Source organism: Molothrus ater, chromosome 9 (assembly GCF_012460135.2).
Source record: "Molothrus ater isolate BHLD 08-10-18 breed brown headed cowbird chromosome 9, BPBGC_Mater_1.1, whole genome shotgun sequence".
Classification (NCBI taxonomy): Eukaryota; Metazoa; Chordata; class Aves; order Passeriformes; family Icteridae; genus Molothrus; species Molothrus ater.
The window spans coordinates 5,038,259-5,058,184 of NC_050486.2; the positions used below are offsets into that span (position 1 = coordinate 5,038,259).

Genomic DNA, 19,926 nt, shown 5'->3' on the forward strand with positions numbered 1-19,926 from the left:
GGAGCGGCGACCTCCCCGCCCGCGCCCCTCATGACACCCGCTCCGCCCCGCTCGCCCCGGCGAGGCAGGCCCGGGACAGCGTCGCGATCTCTCACCGCTGCAGCCGGGCCGTCCTCCCCGCGCTGCCGCTGCCTCCAGCCCGGCGGGGCCGCGCAGCCGCCTCAGGGCCGGGACAGCGTCGCCCACATTCCGGCGGCGAGAGGGCGGGCGGGTGCGCGCGCACGGCTGACACGGCGTGAGGGCGGGAGGGAAGGAGGGACGGCGGAGGGGCGGCAGGGCAGCCGCTCTCGGGCAGCCGCTCTCGGCAGCGACAGCCCCGCCGCCGGCAGCCCGGGGCCGCTGCGGGCTGCCCGGGGAGTGCGGGGGGCGAGCGGCTCCGCGGCCGGCCCAGCCCGGCTTGCTGGCTTGTGCAGCCCCATGGGAGTGCCCCCTCTGGGACACAATTATAGAATGGTTTGGGTTGGAAGGGGGTTTAAAGACCATCTCATCCCAGCTCCTGCTATGAGCAGGCACAGCTTGCACTAGAGCAGGTTCCTTCAAGCTCCGTCCAGCCTGGCCTTGGACACTTCGGGGATGGGGCAGGCACAGCTTCTCTGGGGAACCTCTCGCAGGGCCTCACCACTCTCACAGGGAGAAATTTGTTCCTAATATCTAATCTAACCCTGCTCCCTAGTGGTAAGCAATTCTTCTGGGTCCTGGTAAGTACATGCTGTTGTAAGTAAATTCTCCCTGTAAGTTCCCTTCGGGTACTGAAAGGCCACAATGCCTTCTCTTCACCCCAAAGCCTTCTCTTTTCCAGGCTGAACAATCCCCACTCTGTCAGCCTTTTATAACAGCAGAGCTGCTCCACGCCCCTGATCAGCCTGGTGCCTTCTCTGGATACTGCAACAGGTCCGTGTTCCTCCTCTGCTGAGACCCCAGAGCTGGAGGCAGGTGAGGTCTCACCTGAGCAGAAGGGCAGAATCCTGCCCTGTGCTGCTGCCCATACTAATTTTGATAAATACTTCTCTCCCACCCATCAGAAAGCATCCAGCAGGCACTGAACGTGTCAAAATCCTCTCCCACAACTGAAGGACAATGGAATCAACCTATAAATCATGGTGCTCTTTGGCAAAATGAATTAAGCTTGCCTTCAGATTTTGTACCCTGGTCTTGCCAAGTGGGGTAGATTGTGTTTGCTTGGTGGTTTGGTGTGGTTAAGCAAATATTTTAAAAGTAAATATCTATGCTTAATTAAGTATCACCATTGTTTATGTTTAAATAAAATATGTTTAAATTACGACAGCTTGTCTTGTTGGGTTGTGTGTGAAACAAATTACTTTTAAATTACCCCCAGCATCTATACAGCTTGTCTGTGTTCTCCCCATTTCAGATGCAGTTCAGCAAAATCTTAAGGAATGTCAGGTCACAGCCTTCAATAAAACAACTTTAGCACAAAAGCCAGTGGTCTGTGTCCTGTTGCCCCTGGGACAGCCAGACTGCCCATGTAGGCATTGATTTTAGGCTGTTTTCTTGTCACTGGGGGCGAGAAGGTTGTTTGTTACACAGTCTTTTTTGAGCTGAACTGTCATAAAAAAGCCTGTCTCAAAGGCAAGCAGGCAAAGGAGAGCATTTCACAGGGAAAAAAAAAAAGAAAAGCCAGACTCTCTGGCCAGCTCCCCATTTAAGAATTTTTACTATTTGTCTATAAATGGTGTAAATTAATTTACCTCCAGATTACTTTTATCCCACCACAGGTTTAGATAAACCACAAAAACATGGAGAAATCAGAAGAATTCAGGGAGAGGAGGAAAATTATTTTAATGACTATGGCAATAGAGAAATAATAGTAAGAAGAGAGTATCCCTGGCACTGTACCCAGGCACTGCAGACTGGTGTAGGAATAAACAGGTGGGTAATAAACAGGAGGAACAGAAAATCCAAAGAAGGGGCAAGGGAAGGACAGGGAGGGGTAATGCCATGGAGGGGCAAGGTAAGGTAAGGTAAGGAAAAGCCAAACAAGGGAGGGGCAAAACAGGGCAAGGACAAGCAAGAGAATGAAAGCTGAGGGGGAAGGCAACAGCAAGTTAAGGCAAGGCAAAGAAATACAGAGAGGAGGTCAGCAAGGCAAGGGATAGGCAAAGGAAGGAAAGCAAGGGCAGGATAATGGAGGAGGGGGAAGGAAGGCAAGGCAGTAGAGAGCAAAGAAGGGGCAAGGCAGAGGCAAAGCAAGACAAGCCAAGGGAGGGGCAATGAAAGGAAAATGACAGCAAGACGAGGGAGAGGTAGGCAAGAAAGGGCAATGGAGGGGTAGGTAAAGCAAGGGAGGGGAAAGACAAAGAAGGGGCAAGGCAAGGAAAGACAAGGGAAAGGAAAGAGAGGAGTAAGGCAAGAGTGGAGCATGAGATGGGCAAAGAAAGGAAAGTGAATGTAAGGCAAGGGAGGGGCAAGGGCAGGCAATGCAAGAGGGCTCATGGGGGACAAGGATAGGCAAGGCAGAGGAAGGGCAAGGTAAGGGATGGGCAAAGGAAGGAAAAGCGAAGTAACACAATGGAGAGGCAAGGTGAGAAAACACAAGAGAGGCAAGGCAAGGGAGGGGCAAGATGGAGGCAGGGAAAGACAAGGAGGGGTCAGTCAGAGAGGCAAGGTAAAGCCAGGCAAGGGAGTGGCATAGGAAGGGCAAGTCAATACAAGGCAGAAAAGGGAAAAGGGAGAGGAAAGAGTGGGGCAAGGGAGGAGCAAAGCATGGCAAGGAAAGTAAGGGGTAACAGAGGGGCAAGGCAAAGAAGGGGAAGGGAAGGGAAGAGAGGGATAGATAAGGCAAGGCAACGGAGGGGCAGGCAAGGCATGGCAATGAAAGAAAGTGATAGGCAAGGGTATGCAACACAAGGTAGGAGAGGATAGGCAAGGAATGGGAAGGGTAGGCAAGTCAAAGCTTGTTCAACCAAGACAACATAAATGTATCTTTATCAAGCTGGTCATCTCCAATCAGAGGTGTCTGTGCAGAGGTGCTTGGCCACAGGGGCCTTGATACAAGGGTGCTTTGTTAGGGATGGTTCTCTTTCACACCTTGGGGAGTTTTCTCATTCATGCCTTGGGTAGTTTTCAGACCAAACCAGCTCTCAGGGGCAAAACTGCAACAAAACCTGTAAACTCTGCTAATAAATATGCTTTAAGTGCCCTTGCACAGAGGGTTCATGTGCACAAACACATGTGCATAGTACCAGACAATACTGTAAGCCAAGCCAGGTGGTTATGTAAAGATGAGCATAGTAGTAGTATTAAGACTGCATATGAAGAAACAAGTGGTAACATGGCAAAACAAACAAAAAGGCAAAATGTAGCTTCTTTCAATGCAACAGATTAATAAGATAAAAGGAAAAATATCAGTGACATTCATACAAATTTGTCAATTTACACCAACAAAGCTCAGCAAAAAGTGACTGATCTCAGATGTAGAGTCTCTTTATCTTCCGGACAGATTCTTCCCACCAATCACTCCAACGCTGAATTGCCAGCAGCTGAGCTGCACTTTCTTCCTTGATCTGGGCAAACAGCTCTTCAACTTTACTTTTGTATTTCTGTATAAAAAACCCCCAACAATTAAGGAAAAAATTAGTAGTGATGAAATATAATTTTATTTGCCTAAATCCATGTACTGATCCATTGTGTCAGAAGACTACATAGAGGCTACTTATATTCTGCCTTTGACAACAGAACTATATGAATAATTAACTATTAGCTGTGTTCCTTTTAAAAACTTCTGAAATTAAATTATCAGCAATATTTAAATTTTGCTAAAATGCAAGACCTTCATCTCACTTCCATTAGTTCCTAAGAGTAAGGAGTTGCCTTCTCTCAAGACAACACAGGATGCACTCAGACTTTTGCTGGAACTTCTTAACTCAAAACTATGAACTGAGCTTTACAAAACTGCTAAAAAGTTATTTCCTCTAGACAGAAACTTGTAGACTACTATAAAAACCTCAAGGCACTTTATTATTCTTAGAGTCCATGCTAAAAACATAAAGTACTGTATTTTTAATGCAACAGACATGTAGGAAAACACTCCTGTGGTGTGCATGCATTCTATATTTAATCCTTTTATCTAACCATTTGTATCCAAACAACCACATTCCCTTCAAATCTCTGCTGTAATCAGGTTCCTGGGCACCAGAACTAGATACATAAAACACACATGCAAATTGATAGCTTTGATGGCATTTGCCATCATTGACAGTATATTTTACATTCTCCTATTAAAACCAGATATTTTAAAAAAGTTAATTTAGTTCAGTGGGAGTACAATTACTTCCAGGTCAGATGTATAAAGACATCTCCAAGTGATTTAAAATAAAAATATTCTCGTAACTGCTAAGCACTGCTGTTTTGAGAACCATTGTCTGTGCCAGTCAGAGGCAGAGTTGTCTGCATTCTTTTAACAGACTCAGTGAAGAAAGAGTGATTATTTTGATGGTGGAAACAGTAATCTGTCAGAGTTGTGGATATAAGATAGATATGAAATATTTTACAGCTCTTCATCTTTTATGGGAAAATCAGCTTTTGTGATCTAAGGCTGGAGCTAAAAGCTTCAGAAAGAAAGATGAGTGAAAACAAGCAGGACAGGGGCACAGCTGCTTTTGGAACTATGATGCTGCCAGAATGCAGTGTCCTGTTTCTGACACCATCCATACTTCTCTGCTGAAACAATTCCCCTTTGTCATGTCTCTGAATGAGAAGACTCCTAAGGAACCAACCCTGTCTGCTTTTGACAGCATCACAAAGAAACAGACATGAGAAAAGATTCCTTCACACAGATATTATGGCCTTAAGATCAGCAAACATGGTGTACTTTAAAAACTTACACACACAACTAGGATTCTGTAATTGTCTTCTTAAAAAACCAAACTCACAAGAGCAGCAGCCCACTCAAGAGTCCTTGCCCACAGACCCACCTTGTATGCAGCTTGTCTTGCATCCACCACTGCCAGATGGCCCAGGGTAGTCTTAGCTGTTGAAACTGATGCAGTTCCTCTGCAAAGAATATAGTCTGGAGTGTCAGGAACAGAAGTCTCGGGTATTCCTGGCCAAGACCTATAAAAAACCAAACCAACCAAATCAAACTCAGGAGAAAGAAGTTAAAAAGGAGAACAGATCATACTAATTCATGTTACTTGGACTAAGGTGCCAAAGATCAATGCTATTTTTTTTCCCATAAAAGGTTCACTCTAAAAACATCTTTGTTTAGTACAACCACCTGTTCTTTTAAAGCATCAGGATCTCTCCACAGTATAGAATTCATTTCTTCTGAACAACAATACACAGACTATTCATAGATCTGAATGTAATGAATTGATAACTAGTGGCAAACAAGTGGCACAGCAATAGCAGTGACATGGTATTGTTCTACAATACTATATGTAATTCACTTTTATTTGGATCCATTGCAATCCTTTCTTTAAAATCATTGCCCACTCAAACTACTCCACTACTAGTTCAATAACATTACTAATGATGAGCTGCTGTTTCAACAAGTGCAGCAAAAAACTATTAGGACAGGGCTTGATATGAGTTCAGAGCAGAGGAATTAGCCAGAACAGTGTCCAGTATCTCTACATACTACCTCCTTCCTCGTTTGACTGACTGTTGAACTTTGGAGGTTCCTGGAGGAAGTTCAGACTGTTTACGACACATTAAAGTTGGCATCTTCTCAGTGGGTATTTCAGTTCCTGGGAGGTAACAGAAGATATGCTCAGCAGAAACAAAACAATGCCAGGAATACAACTGTTTTGGAATAATTGTGCAACTCAATGCTCTTCACACTCAAGAAATAGTTTTGCATGCTTTATTATGCAAATCTTTTAATTTCAATCAAATAATAGCAAAGCCTCCTCTTCCTAGGGACAGACTGCTGCAACCTTTGACAAGGGAGAGGAGGCCTGAACAAGCAATCTCTTCTTTTCTTACCTGCTACTTTTACATCATCGACAGTGATGGTATCATCTAGGTCCAAGAGGAGCTTTTCAGTCAGGGCAGCCAGTGCAGAAAAAAAGCTCTGAGCACACTCAGCAGCACAATCCTGTTGCAACATTGGAGACAAGTGAGAGGAATTCCTTTGATAATTGGATCTCCTCTCCTTTTAACTTGGCTCTGAAAGACTACACAAATATCAAACTCTGCCATTCTGCAGCAGCTGCAGATAACAGACATAAGGCTCAAAGTTGCATATAAAAGCATCTTAAAGTGTCTCTGCATATTCTTAACATTGCCTGATATCTAAAGATCAAAAAACCGTAGAGTTTTGAGTACAGGTACCTAGAAGTTACACATTCAGGGTTAACATGATAAAAACAGCTTCTAGCCAAAAAGATCATTTTGGAATTCAGGTACTTTGGGTGGAAGTGCTTAGCCCAGGTGTTACTCTCAATCAGGCATTTGTGTTTCTGTGCCTGTATGCAGAGTGAGGAGTAGAAGGAGATACTATGGAATTAAAAATATCAGTACTCTGCAGACAGTGTAGAATTTGGAGTAAGTGGCCTGAGAGAACTAAACAACAGGCTTTAATGCAGGGGAACCAACCTTCAATTAACCCAGGGATGAAGGGGGAAAAGTATTTTGATTCCTGAAGCTCTCCTGTAAATTCAGCTTATTTCAGTTCTGAATCTTATGTAGAAAAGTGACGTTATTTGCACTAATGAAATGCACAGAGAAGAAACCCTTCCAGGCATCTGTTATCTGGAAGTAAGAGAACTAACCAGAGGATGTCACCACCACAGCCAATACTCTTCCCCACCATTAAGCTCACAGACAGTAGATTCTATGAATGATATAAAATAACAGTAAGTTCCAAAATGTATCTAAGCAGTTGTGTGTGTGCAGATATATTTATGACTATATTGATCTAATGCTGACAATTCATCACTTAAGAGTTTAGCAATATATGAACAGGATTGCTTAAAACTGAAAAAAATTTCAAGTTGCCTTTGGGGAGGAAAAATGTATCCAAAATTCATCCTTCTTGCCAAATACAACATTTAAGTTCACATTAAGCAAGGCTTTACAATTACCTGCAGCATCTTTGTGTTAAGGTGAACACCATCAGTTTGATCTTTTTGCCTTTTTATCTCCTCTTGGCACAATGCCTCCAGCTGAAGGCAGTTATTTGGGTGTCCTAGGGAGTAATGCAATTTTCTCCGGTGCGTAGTCTTGAAGCAAGTATGTAAGAAAGAAATGCCTTCAGTAAAGAATATACTGTGAGTCATAAAGAGGAAGAAGTAAACCACAAACATTTTCTATAAAGGTATTCAGAAAGACAAGGAAAATGCAGCTACTCTTTGCTGTCTGGATATAAGCTTTGCAGTGCAATATGCACCAAATTGCCTCTCTGCTGGCCTCTGGTCTCACTTTGGGATTTATTTTCAATAAAAAAATCATCTCTCCTACCATGTGGTAAATGAAGTATTTTTATATCTCTATATTTGTAATTTTCACCTAATTTTTAATACTCAGACACAATCTCAAGACACTTTAGCATGTTCTGTGTGATCTCCATTATGATTCTGTTCTCAGTTCTGATATTGCTCGACAAAATTGCCTCTTTTATGAATGATGGTAAGTATAGTATTTCATTATCCCTACATCACAGTTCTTACAGAGGAGTGCACCCATACAGTAGGAGCTGTCTGGCCATACTCCAAGGTCACAGCCACCACAGAGCTGACAATCCAAGTGTAAGATGACAGGCAGAGCTGAGAAGATTAGAAAGAGGCAGCCCAGTGCTGGAAGCTGGGAGAGAAGGGACAGAGTTCCATGAAATCCAAAGCTTCCAGGAGAACTAAGCAGACTAAGTGCAAACACAGAAAACTGTATCTGTGGTCAGCTCAGCAGAGAGTGATGAAGCAAACAGTGAGAATGAGAAAAATAAAATGTTATCACTCTGATGCACTTACCATGGGTTACACTACAAAGCGTTCCAGAATGCCCATGATACATACCTTCATATCTTCCCAATCTTTCAGCTGTCTGTTGAAGAGATGCTGAATATGACCAGTAAAAGAGCTGAGCTTCTGCTCATGTTCTTTAAAAAGACTTTCCACAACCAGTTGGGAAACAGAAGAGAGCTCCTCCTCAAACCACTTCAGCTGATCCTGAAATTCTTTTTGGAAAAGACAGGGTGTGCATGTGACACAAACAGCCTGGAATTTTTTCTCCCAGAGACTGTGTCCCTGACATTCCTTTTTCTAGGTGCAATGCTTTGAGAAACATACACTTACTCAAAGATGTGACTTTGTACAGGTCTTTTAACTTAGTCAAGTGCCCTTTGCTACACTTTTTGTAGCTGATAAAACATACAAAAAGAATAATGCTCAATTTCCAGTAAAGTCAACTGGAGTTTTTCCACTGAGTGTCATGGATTACGACAACAATGTAATTCTTGCTCACTGCAATTTTCACCTTACATACACATGAAAATTACATACAAGAAAATACAAGTCTTAACTGAATGAATTTACCTCCAAGACAGAAATTGTAGTAATCATCTGTCTGCCTTTGGTATGACAGTAGTTTCACTCTGATCATTTCTGCCCAATGTTCAAATGTGTCTGGCAGATCGTCAAGCATTCCCAAGTAAGGATTCTTCTTGTCTCCATAGAACTCCTGCAGAAGGGAAAGATAAACCAGAAAAATGTTGATAACACATTTAAACACATCATATCTAGGTAAGTAACAGTAGAAGAAAGGAAAATTTCTGGACAGTCTACCAAATATTGAGAGAAGCAAATAATTTCTCTGACACAGGAGCACACCTATGAAAGCAGAACTGACTAAAGAACATGACATTTCCTTACCTCACCCAGGCAGAGCAAGGTGTTGTTACCATTCCAGAGAATATTCATAATAATCCCCTTAAAAGTACTGAAAACCAAAAAAATAATAAAAAAAATTAAAATATCATCACACTGTTAAATAATCACACTGGCAATATTAATTGTTTTTCAAGTATTTTGTTCAGGTTAATTTTAGTCCATTTTTCAGAGCATACACAAACCAATGTTCAGAATGCCTAAGAACCTTCCCCCACATTAGCACAGATTCTCTTCATATGCAGCCAGGACAAGGGACTATTGTAATTGCTCACTGGAGAGCACTGCCATGTCAGTGTCACAAAAAAGCAATCTTAGCCAAATTCCTGTGCCCAAAGAGCTTACCATGCATTTCAGATAAAGCAAAAATATTTCAAGCAAAAATATGGGTCTAGCTGTTTACTGGAATTATTTCTAAACACTTTATGGAATAAAATTCCCAAACACTTAAACATCTTAAGCAATAATTTGAATAGTTTTGCATGGCATGTACACAACATCTCAGTGCTATAGACTATAGTTGTACATATGAAGAAACAATATATAATTTTCTTAGAGAAGGGGAATGGAACCTTGTTTATTCCCATTAATGGAATACTGAGTAGAAGAATGAAGATATAAAATGTATTTGTCTTCTTAGGTGTGAAAATAATTGAAAAAGAGGCTATTTTACATTCCCCACCCACTTCCTATAAATGTACCAAAAGGGCTCCAATAAGACCTCCCACTTCAGACACCAGACAGAATGAACCAGATGCCTTACATCTTCACTATTATTATGCTGCAAAAAGGAACTGCTCTGAAAGTACTTTGACCTATAAATATCAAGGCTAAATTCAAAATTCAATGGTGAACTCTATGTCATAATGATAGACAGACAAATAGAGAGATAGATAGACAGACACATACATAGATAGAGGGTTTTTATAGATGAACTTCTTGTTCTGGAAATACATGACTTACTCAGACTCTGGAGGCTTCTTTCCAAATATCTGGGATCTCTCATCCTTGGTAAGAGATTTTCTGCCTTTTTCACTGGAAAGGAAAAACATTAATTTGAAACTATCCACAAGTGTTTTCTATCTCTGGCTGATGATTTGAACTAGTTAGTCAGTCATATGACAGACATGAAACTGGAGAAAAATTAGATAAAACCTAACTCTAGAACTAGTATTCTGTGTCCTGGGTCTGTCCAGGCCAGGGTTAATTTCTGCAGCAGCCAGGAGGGGATATGGCCAGGACCTGGAGGTGATTCTCTACCTCTCATCATTGTGGAGGTGGCTGGAAGGGTCCCTGCTGTTGGGGAATTTGGTGCAGTCTCAGGGGTTTGCTCATGGTGAGCATTTACACGTGAATCACTTGCCTCTCTTGCACACTTTGCTATTAACATTGCTGCTGTTACTATTAGGTTTTTTATCTCACTGCTGTTTCTAATAAATTGTTCTTATCTTAACTTTATTTTCACCTTTTGTGTCTCCAATTTTCCTCTCCAGCTGCTGCAGGGAAAGGGGAGTGAGCAAGCAGCACCAGGTTTGGAGTGTTTTGCTAGGAGCACAAAATTGGGAATACCATTCCTAAAGCATGACAATATAAAGACAGTATTTCCATGGAAAAAGATTCTGAGAATTCTCTTCTAAACTCTCAGTTGCTCAAAAGTTTTTGTTGCTTTCACTATTACAATAGCTCATTTCATCAATCTGTGGACAAAGCTGAAGACAAACTATTTAGGCACACCTAAAAATTAAGCCACATTGATTTAGGGGTTAGTCTATATTTCAACAACTTCAAAATACAAAACAGCAGCAGATGAAGAAGAATTTTATTTTTCCAGTCAAAATCTGGGGGGGAAAAAACCCCACAAAGCTGATCATGTGGACATAAACAGCTAAGAGATTCCAAGTGATAAGCAGCAGATGGAAAGAAGGCTATACAAACAAGCAGTAAGAATCTTTCAATGGATAGACAAAGTTTAGGTAAATTCTTGCATAGGAATATTTGAAATGGAATTCCTCCTTTTGGGGGTCTCACCTTTTTTTTCTCTTGGTTTCATCCCGAGATGACCTCTTGCTAGAAGACTTCTGAGAATGTGCATCAGACACCCTCTTCTTTACTGGGGGAAGAACTGCTTACAGTTAACAAGGAAAGAAGAATATTGCACAAATGCCGACTGAAGTGCTTTTTGTGTGTGTATATATATATTGTATTCTTATTTCTATAACATTTCCTTACAATATGGAGGGGACAACTACAGGAGCAATCGTTTCTGTCAGACAGTAACCTGCAGTAACCCAGAAGTGGAAACAGCAGTAAAGGTTATGTGCTGGGGCATGAGTCCCAGGAATGTCACAGCACATACATGGTAGATGGAGGAAATTTAAAGCAAAGTGAAGGCATGTAAAGAAAGAGAACGAATGGGTTACATTCACAGTATTGGTGGCCATGGGGACTTGCAGATGTGGAAGAGATTTAGGATAGCTTTGGAAATGGCTGGAAGAGTCAAGGTCTGCAGAAGAGAGATGAGGAAATGGGAACACTAGGTAGGAAGCATCTGGGGTTACCTCTGTGCTCACCTTTGAGCAGATGATGATACAGTGTGAGAAGGATCCCTGATTCTCTATATACTTCGTGATTTCTGCTCAATATTTCTTTTCCCAACCCCATTTCTCTTTTGCTATCACAAACACAGGCACTCTATAATATTATTATCTCATTCTGCAGCTTTTATTGCTTTAGGAGCCCAAAATCATCTTTATCTAAGTAAAGATGGTCAGGGAAAGAGCTGAGAAGCACAACTATCTCAGAGTTCCCAGCATAGAAGCCACTGGCCTGGACCATGCTAGACCTGTACAATAAAATGCCAGGAACTACAATTTAGATGAAAAGAAAATATTAAAAGAAATACAGGCACACCTGGATTCTTTTTCCCCCGATTTAGGTCTGGGTATTTTTTTGATGGGTCAAATCTGAAAAGAAAAAAAAAATAAAGAGCTAAGTACTACTGCATACCCTATCATTTTATGTTCTATACTATATTATATAGCAAACTAGGCAATTTCTCTATCCCTATCATGTGCTAAATGAGTTAAATTTCTGAGATCATATTTAACAGATAGGATTACTTTTACAACTGACAGTGTATATAGAAGTAATTTCATAGGACTGATTGTTTAACTGGAATTTTGGAATTTCTACAAGCAAAACTGCATTCAAATACTATTTGGAAATCAAACATTTGTCACACTCTTCATTTTACACTTTGTATATTCAGTCAACTATTTGGCAGGTAGTCACCTTTAACTAAAACAAGGCTCTAGAAGACAAAAATTAAATACCTAAAATTGATCACTGTATACTAGATGTCACTCACAAAGGGGTATTTTTGCCTATGAGAAATCTTGGTTTCAAAGAGAAAGCAATCTCAGCTTAGACTGATTAGGAAATATCTAGTAGTATTACCTATGACCAGTCTATTCACTAGTTCTGGGCAAAGAAAATATAAGTAAAGACATGGACAGAAAACTACCTTTAGGCAAACAAGTACTTACCCAGCTAAATTTCCAATAGCTTTTATTGCCAAATCATCAAATATTGATGTACCCATTCCACTTGGATTTAACAAAGGGAATTTGTCAGGATCCAGTCCCATCACCATCCTTTTGCTCTCAGAACTGAGACTGTCTCTTGGAAGAGCAGGAGCGATGGAACCTTGTGACCTCCGATCCACGTCAGGAGTGGCTGAGTGCTCCTGCAATGTCCCATCTGTGCCAGGAGTGGTGAGGGCCTCCTGAAATGGGAAGAAAAACAAAGCCCTGTAGACCACAGCAGGCAGTTAGTGAAAGCATTCCATGGACTGACTGACTACTAGAGAAGATTTTCTAAACAGACAATATCTTGCTTCACAGGCTCAAATAAATTTTTTGTCATTCTAACAGCAATGTTGTTACAGCCATTCAGCTCTAAAACACTTCAAAGCACTTAAGAGTAGTTTTTTATAATCATTTTTATAATCATCATACATAAACAGTGTTTAAGGATATACTCTATACTCCCAGAAAAGGAAGGAAAGAAAACACAACTCGTTTGATAAAAACAAAATCCATTTGGGATTAAAAAAAAAATAATTTAAAGAAACCTGTGAAATATGTACTTCTGAATAGTGCTACACCTTGAAAACAAACTCTTGTGAAGAACTGAGCAACTCATTGCAATGCCATGTATCTCTTCAGCATTTTGGAAACTTGGTGATTTACTCAGCCTCTTAAAAAGGCTGTCCTAATGTTACAGTGTCTTTGACATCTCAGCATAATGCAGATTCTCTTTTCATTTGAGAATTCAAAGCAGAAATTCTAAATAGCCATTAAAACATGTACATATGAAAATTCTCTCAATATTAAATAAAATACAGAGAATGGGAATGTTATCTTACAGTGGCAGGTGGGATATTTGTTTTTACTACAAAACAGTCAAGATACTTGCTCCTCTTTTCCAGCTCTTCCAACATCTCTCTGGCAAAAGCATACAACTCTTCAGCAGTTAAAGCCTGAAAGATATGATAAAACAGATGGTATTTACTAAACTGACTGTTCTAACCTTTTCACACATGCTGACTCTTGCAAACAATATTATTTGCCTTTGTTCTGTCACCAGTTTATGTACACAGATGTGGAAGCAATGAGATTCTATAAGAGGTTGAGGTTTTCATTTGGCAAACAGGAAAACAGGTACTGACTGTCCAAAAAGGACTGTTGGGGTTTTAAACCCAGCAACCCTCAACCCTCCTTGCCCTGATGGAATAGGGAGGAGAATCAAAGGAAAACTTGTATGTGAAGAACAGTTTAATCATTGAAAGTAAAGTGAAATTTAGTGATAATGGTAAATAATAATAATAAGAAAAAGTTAAAAACAACTGATGCACAATACCATTGCTCACCACCTGCTGACCAATGTCAGGCCCCTCTTCCTGAACCCAGAATGGCCCTTCCAGGTAACTCCCCCAGTTTATAGACTGGATATGACACTCCATGGGCTGGAATATCCCTTTTTTGGCCAGTTTGGGTCACCTGTCTCAGCTATGCTCCCTCCCAGTTTCCTTTGTGAACCTCCTCAGTGACAGAGCAGGAGACAAGGAAAAAAAAGTCCTTGACTTAGGATAAACAGGACTTAGCAAAAACTGAGTTATCAACACCATTCTTATTCTGAATCCAAACCACAGCACTGTAACAGCTACTGAGAAGAAATTAACTCTAGCCCAGCTGAATCCAGGACAAGGACCTTTCTGAGCAAAAATTCTGTGTTTCTGCCCAGCCCCAAATATAAGGAAACATAAGTCTTCCTCAAAAATATTAGTTTATACCAAATTAATAACAATCAATAACAAGTCAAATTAAATACCATTACATGCTGATTAGAAGTTACTTCTTTATCTGCAGTAGAATGAACATAAGCATCTCTCTTCTGCTGAATCTTTTCCAGGTAAGACTTTATTGTGACTGACTGCAAATTGGAATTTGCTACCTAAAGCAGAAACAAACTTTAGGAAACTGGAAAAATAAAATCCCTACTCACAGGAATTTCAGAGGCTCCACTTTCAAACCAATAGAACCACTGATAAAAACTGGTTAAAAATCCCTGGTACTCAGAGGAGTAGCTGAAAACAATAATTCACAAAAGCAGCACTTCAATGTTTGCTGCACCACACAAAAATATTGGTGAATTCAGATGTACATTCTCAATGTGCTGCAAGACCATAGTGTTCCAGCACAGCTGCAGCAGCATTAAAAATAAACTTTTAAGTGGATAGTGACAGAAAACCAGTTTTAAATTAACAAAAAGAATTATGTAATATTTGTCCACTATGAATTCAGCCAAAATCTCCTCAAAGGTATAAAAGAAAATTATATTGAATTTAAGCAAAGTTCTGATGTTCCTGTTTGTACCTCTGATTTGATTTGCTGTCGTAGCTTTCTCAAATATTGATGGACCTTCTCCATAAAGGCTCGGCTCAGAGACAAAGAAGCAAACTTTTTTCCACACTGCTTGAAAAGTTCAGTAGCCTTTAAGAATGTCAGAAACAAAAGACAGGACAAGATAATTTTCACTTTTTAAAACTCAAATGATAGAACTTGCCATTCTACTAATTTTTTCCATCATGTGACTGCCAAAACAGGACAGACTTACAGTTCTAATCTGAAAGGAGGCTGACTGCAAATTGCATCAAATATGTCAATAGAAAACATCATTTGAAATCATATCATTCTGCATACCTGATTCAAGCAGCTCGATTTTATTTGCTCCACATCTGTCTTGACTGAACTTTCAACCAAGTCAATTTGCTTACTTTCTTTCTGGAGACACTCGTTGAAAAACTTTACCTCCTCAGATGCAAAGTTACCACTCTCTGAAAATAATCTGAAAGCAAACATATAAACAATTGGCTGTGAGTCATTTTACTCCAAGACCATTTTAGCTAAACAGCCCTGAAACAACACAAATGTGATGAAAACAGCATAATAATTGTGGTTTAACAAGATACATTTCTTTTTCTAAATAGGAAACTAGATGAAGAACAAAATAAACTTTACTTTTACTGTTCTGCCTATGCAACAAACACCAATTCACAGAATTAAGTCACCATTTATAAGCAACACTCCCATGAAATCTATGTACCTGCAACTTTTGAGAAAATCCACATTCAAATCCCTTATTCTTCCAAAAGCTTCCTCCAAGTGCTGCTGGTAACTTCTCACAGTAACCCTGATTGATTCCAGCTGGTTGCAGAGCTCTGATTCCAGATTATTGCTGGAAGAAGCTGACCTAACAGCAAATGATAAAAGACAGGGAAAACATGTCTGAAGAGGAACACACAGGATGATTCAGCAAGTGCTGGCTGTAAAGACATGAGAAAAACTGAGGACTCCAAAGTGATTTTTGACTCTCAAAGCAACTCCCTGTGCTGGGATGGTTCAGATGAACCCATGGAAGATATCAGCAACAGCTGATACTATTGGGCACTTTTCTTCAAAAACAAATAGTCAACTGATATTACTGTGCATGTTCAGTAAACTGGATAAAATCTAAACAGATGAAACATCTTTTCTGTTCATCATCACCTAAAGACTGCCAGCACTTTGAAAGGAGATGAGAATTCCCATGTGTTCAGTATTGATTTTAATTTCATCAGGGAAAGAGAATGAAATTCTTTATGTTTTCAAGTTTTATGAAGTAGTCCTCCTTGAAGAGCAGTTAGATATAAAACAGGTTCAGAATGCAAACCATAGACATCTCAGACAGCAATCAGGAGTATTTAACTAGGGGGATTCACAGCAACAGCAGTGGCACACTTCGCACTTACTGCTCAGTCACGGAGCGTGGAGCAAGTCATACTCCAAGGTTTGGACTCGGGAATGGAAGTTTGTGTTGAGCTTCTGTAGCTGGTCTGAAAATCTGAGGAATTCAGCTTTCTCCCTTTCCAGGCTTTCTGCCAGCATTGCACAGTGGCACTCAAGGTGCTCTTTGTGAAGTGACAGCTCCGCTGAGAGGAAAGGAAGTTTACAATAGGGACATTATTTCCTCTTTACTGTGAGCTAGCACAATGCCCAGTTAACCTGTGATCAACTGCAGCAGCAAAATAAACAAAGCCAGAGCTCATAGTTGCTAAAATATACAAATTAAATACATTCAATTTCATTTCTTTGACTTTTCTCCTGTGAAAGACATATATCCTTAACAGCTCCTAATCCATTCAAACCACAAATGTCTCTTGTTTACACTAAGCATTTTCCTTTTTTTTTGGTCATTGCTGATATCTCCATTATCTCTCTGTTGTCAGTCTTGTAAGAAAACTAAAGGTAATATTTTTTTAATGGAAAATACACTTTTCCTGGTTTTGTGAGGGAAAGAAAAAAATAGGTTTTGGTCTCTCTTCTGGAATGATAGCTGCATAAATCAAGAGTCAGCCCATCACCTCAAGAAAGATAGGAGAAGAAGCACCTGTTCTCTCTGCAGAAAAAGGGAAACTGAAAAATTATTTGCCTGTTCTTCAAAAGAAGAATTTTTTGCTTATGTATTAAAGACCAACAAACCAAAATATTTTTTCTCACCCTAAAAACCAGACACTTCCCATGCAAAACGAATTTTCATTACAGGATGCTCTGCAGCTGCTCAGTGATATTTTACAAAGTTAAATCCTCCCTCTCATGTTTTTAGAAGCTTGGCCCTGACATTTTGGCTCTCTCAACTTGCTAATTTCTTTTTCTGCAACACTTTTAAAATATTTTTTGTACACCACAAACTCTTGTTAAATAAATTCAATGTGGATGAGAATTCACAAACATTGACAAGAGAATGTTCAACATCTTCTACAATCCAGTTGTTAATCAAGGCACTGCTGTCTATTTTTCTAAAAAATACACAGCACAAACCAGGAAGAGCTATAGAACAGAAATGTCACTTAAAAAAATATGTGAGTAACATAATATACTGGAAATTCATAGACACTCAACTGCTTTCTATTCTCCTCTATTACTGAGTCAACTACTGCTGAAACAGATTTTGGCCCACTTAGGACCATCTCTAAATGAAGACATGTGATTCTCAGAACACAAAAAAATGTCAATACCAGCTCGAACATTGTAGATATTTTTCTGTATCTCCTCCTGCTTTTGTTGATGCAACTTAAGATGCAGCAGGAGTATTGAATTCAGCTCCTCTTTCTTGGCAGCTACAAGGACAAAGGAGTTGGACAAGGATTCTGCAAACCATTTCTCCAAGTGTTCAAAAAAGCAGAGGCGAATCCTATGATTGAAAAAGAAAGATTACAGTGAGGAATAGTAAATAATAAATAAGAATTTACTGAATATATTATTTCTAAGAATTCAACTTCTGGCTATAGGAAGGTACTGTTTCAGTACCATTTGCACAATACTGGTAGAGTTTTTGAGCTAGCTGCTTAGTACTGAGTACCATTTTACCCTCATGGCTCTGCAGTAAAGTTGGGCAAATTATTTGTCTTTCTGTAATATGTTTTCTCACTAAATAATTTTCCATAAAATATGAATTTTCTGTAAAGGTAAATGTTTTTGTGGTACTTTGACAGCCATGGATACAAAGCAATGTAAATATTTTCTCATATTTGTACAAATTTAAAAAGTGGAATAACATAATAATTGTATGATCATAATTTTATAATTAAATATCTAACTATATAAATATAGAAATTATATACTAGTAATTAGATAACTTTTGCCTCTCTAGTCTAATGCTTCTTCTAAACAGCTGAAATTTGTCCATCACATAAAGAGAAAGAAAGAAAAGAAATTGTTCTCAGCTCACCTTTCTTTCAGTTCAACAAACATGGCTTCCGTGAGAAGTACATATTTCAGGTACCTAGGAAGTGATTCTTCTTCTTCATATTTTGTAAAATAACTCCCTGTGATGTCAGTTTTTCCTGTCTGTTCAAGTCCAAGAACAGTGTAAGTGTTTCCACTAGCCGTGGAAAAAATCCCTGTGGCAATTTCAGCACTTTCCCCCTCACTGCTCTTGGCCACTTACTGGGAAATTGTTGGAAATTATCACATTACTCTTAAAAGTATCAGCATAGAATCAACAGTGCACCAGCAAGTGTAAAAATCCTAAGGATAGTTAGAATAATGTTCTCATTCTCAATTTGGACATTTATACAGTGCTGGCAATATTTATATATATTTATATGCTGGCAAGACATAGGCAGAGTTGACAATGTTTTAAAGGGTTTTGGTTATGGTAATTAATTCATGGAAACTGAAAAATTAATACTTAGGTATAAATACTTAGCTTAAAACATTCACCACAGGCTGAGGACACTGAAAGACAGATTAAAAAAATTATGCAAAGGGTTTCTACAAGGGTAAAAGATCCAAAAGAATGGTTGTGAACTGTTTTATTCACTCCATTTTCCCATAAAAATATCTAAAGCCTTGTGTGCTTTGTAAGCAAACTAAGCAAAAAATGACTTTCTACTCATTCTTAGCAAAAAGACTTCCTATTCCTCCTTATTTTGGACAAGACTGCCTTCACCTTCAAACTTATTCTCTTGCTCACTTACCTGTGTAATGCTTAGTTCCTGTTCTGCACGCTCATTTTCTTCACTTTTATGAGGAATACTCTCCTTTTCTTCTTCTTCTGGTTTTTCAATTTCCTGTGCCAAGATCACCTGTTTCTCTGTTAGCTTTGTTTCTCCAGCTGACTTTTGACAACTGTCCCTATCTTCTGGCAGCAGTTGAGAGAGGTGATCATCCTGCTCTGCTCTGGGTTGGGATGTCCTTGCCTCGAGCCCTGGGGACAATTTTGGATGTCACAATGTCAGAAAGACATAAAGCTATTAGAGCAATCTCCAAAGGAGGGACACAGAGATAGTGAAGGGTCAGGAGGGGAAACCATACAAGGAGTGGCTGAGGGCATTTGGTTCAGCTGGAGGAGACTGAGGTCACACCTCACTGGCAGCTGCAGCTCCTCTGAGGGCAGCAGAGGGGCAGCTTTGATCTCTGCTCTCTGACCAGGGACAGGGGAGAATTACACTGGATATCAGGGAAAGGTTCTTCCCCCAGAGGGTGCTGGCACTGCCCAGGCTCCCCAGGGCATGGGCACAGCCCCAAGGCTGCCAGAGCTCCAGGAGGGTTTGGACAAAGCTCCCAGGGATGCACAGGCTGGGATTGTTGGGGTGTCTGGGCAGGGCCAGACTGGACTTTCACAAACTCTACGGGTCCCTTCCAACTCAGGATACTCTGTGATTTTCCTCTCCTTGGACAACGCTCTCAGCTTGCTGCTCCACCATATATTGACCTTCTGAAGCCTCAACTACTTACTTGCAGTTAAAGCAGAGTTCTTCTGGTTACAATCCAAAGAAATACAGATTGAAAAACAACCAAGCAGTTGTGTATACCTGTTTGGACTGTTGAGGTATTATCTTGATCTTGAACTGTGGAGTCTGTTGTGACTTGCAAGTTCTAAAAGCAAAACAACAAAAGACACCTGCCACACCATTTTAAAATATGGATTTGCTTTCTTCTAAGAAATCCATATCCCTTCTCAAAATGTATCTATTTCA

At 40.0% G+C, this 19,926-nt stretch overlaps 2 protein-coding genes and 1 long non-coding RNA gene across 3 annotated transcripts in view; 1 reads left to right on the forward strand and 2 right to left on the reverse strand.

Annotated features, from left to right (window-relative positions):
* RABGAP1L (RAB GTPase activating protein 1 like) overlaps window positions 1–183 on the reverse strand; it is a 232,916-nt gene extending 232,733 nt beyond the window's left edge. Inside the window, 1 exon segment of the mRNA XM_036387748.1 lies at window positions 96–183. The gene's annotated coding sequence lies outside the window, so the exon portion shown is untranslated.
* Window positions 184–321: 138 nt separating this feature from the next.
* On the forward strand, window positions 322–1,282 carry LOC118689453 (uncharacterized). Its single transcript, XR_004980627.1, has 2 exons — window positions 322–933; window positions 1,023–1,282. It is a non-coding gene; the product is annotated as an uncharacterized LOC118689453 (long non-coding RNA).
* A 493-nt stretch (window positions 1,283–1,775) lies between these two features.
* The window catches only part of CCDC180 (coiled-coil domain containing 180), a 29,684-nt gene continuing 11,533 nt past the window's right edge, over window positions 1,776–19,926 (reverse strand). Inside the window, 22 exon segments of the mRNA XM_036388293.1 lie at window positions 1,776–3,560; window positions 4,935–5,073; window positions 5,603–5,708; window positions 5,947–6,058; window positions 7,047–7,184; window positions 7,974–8,134; window positions 8,493–8,637; window positions 8,829–8,895; window positions 9,807–9,878; window positions 10,872–10,953; window positions 11,754–11,806; window positions 12,389–12,627; window positions 13,270–13,383; window positions 14,235–14,357; window positions 14,780–14,896; window positions 15,107–15,251; window positions 15,510–15,656; window positions 16,191–16,374; window positions 17,461–17,636; window positions 18,174–18,292; window positions 18,925–19,154; window positions 19,762–19,825. Coding sequence (XP_036244186.1) covers window positions 3,429–3,560; window positions 4,935–5,073; window positions 5,603–5,708; window positions 5,947–6,058; window positions 7,047–7,184; window positions 7,974–8,134; window positions 8,493–8,637; window positions 8,829–8,895; window positions 9,807–9,878; window positions 10,872–10,953; window positions 11,754–11,806; window positions 12,389–12,627; window positions 13,270–13,383; window positions 14,235–14,357; window positions 14,780–14,896; window positions 15,107–15,251; window positions 15,510–15,656; window positions 16,191–16,374; window positions 17,461–17,636; window positions 18,174–18,292; window positions 18,925–19,154; window positions 19,762–19,825 — 2,865 coding nt within the window. The 3' untranslated portion in view covers window positions 1,776–3,428.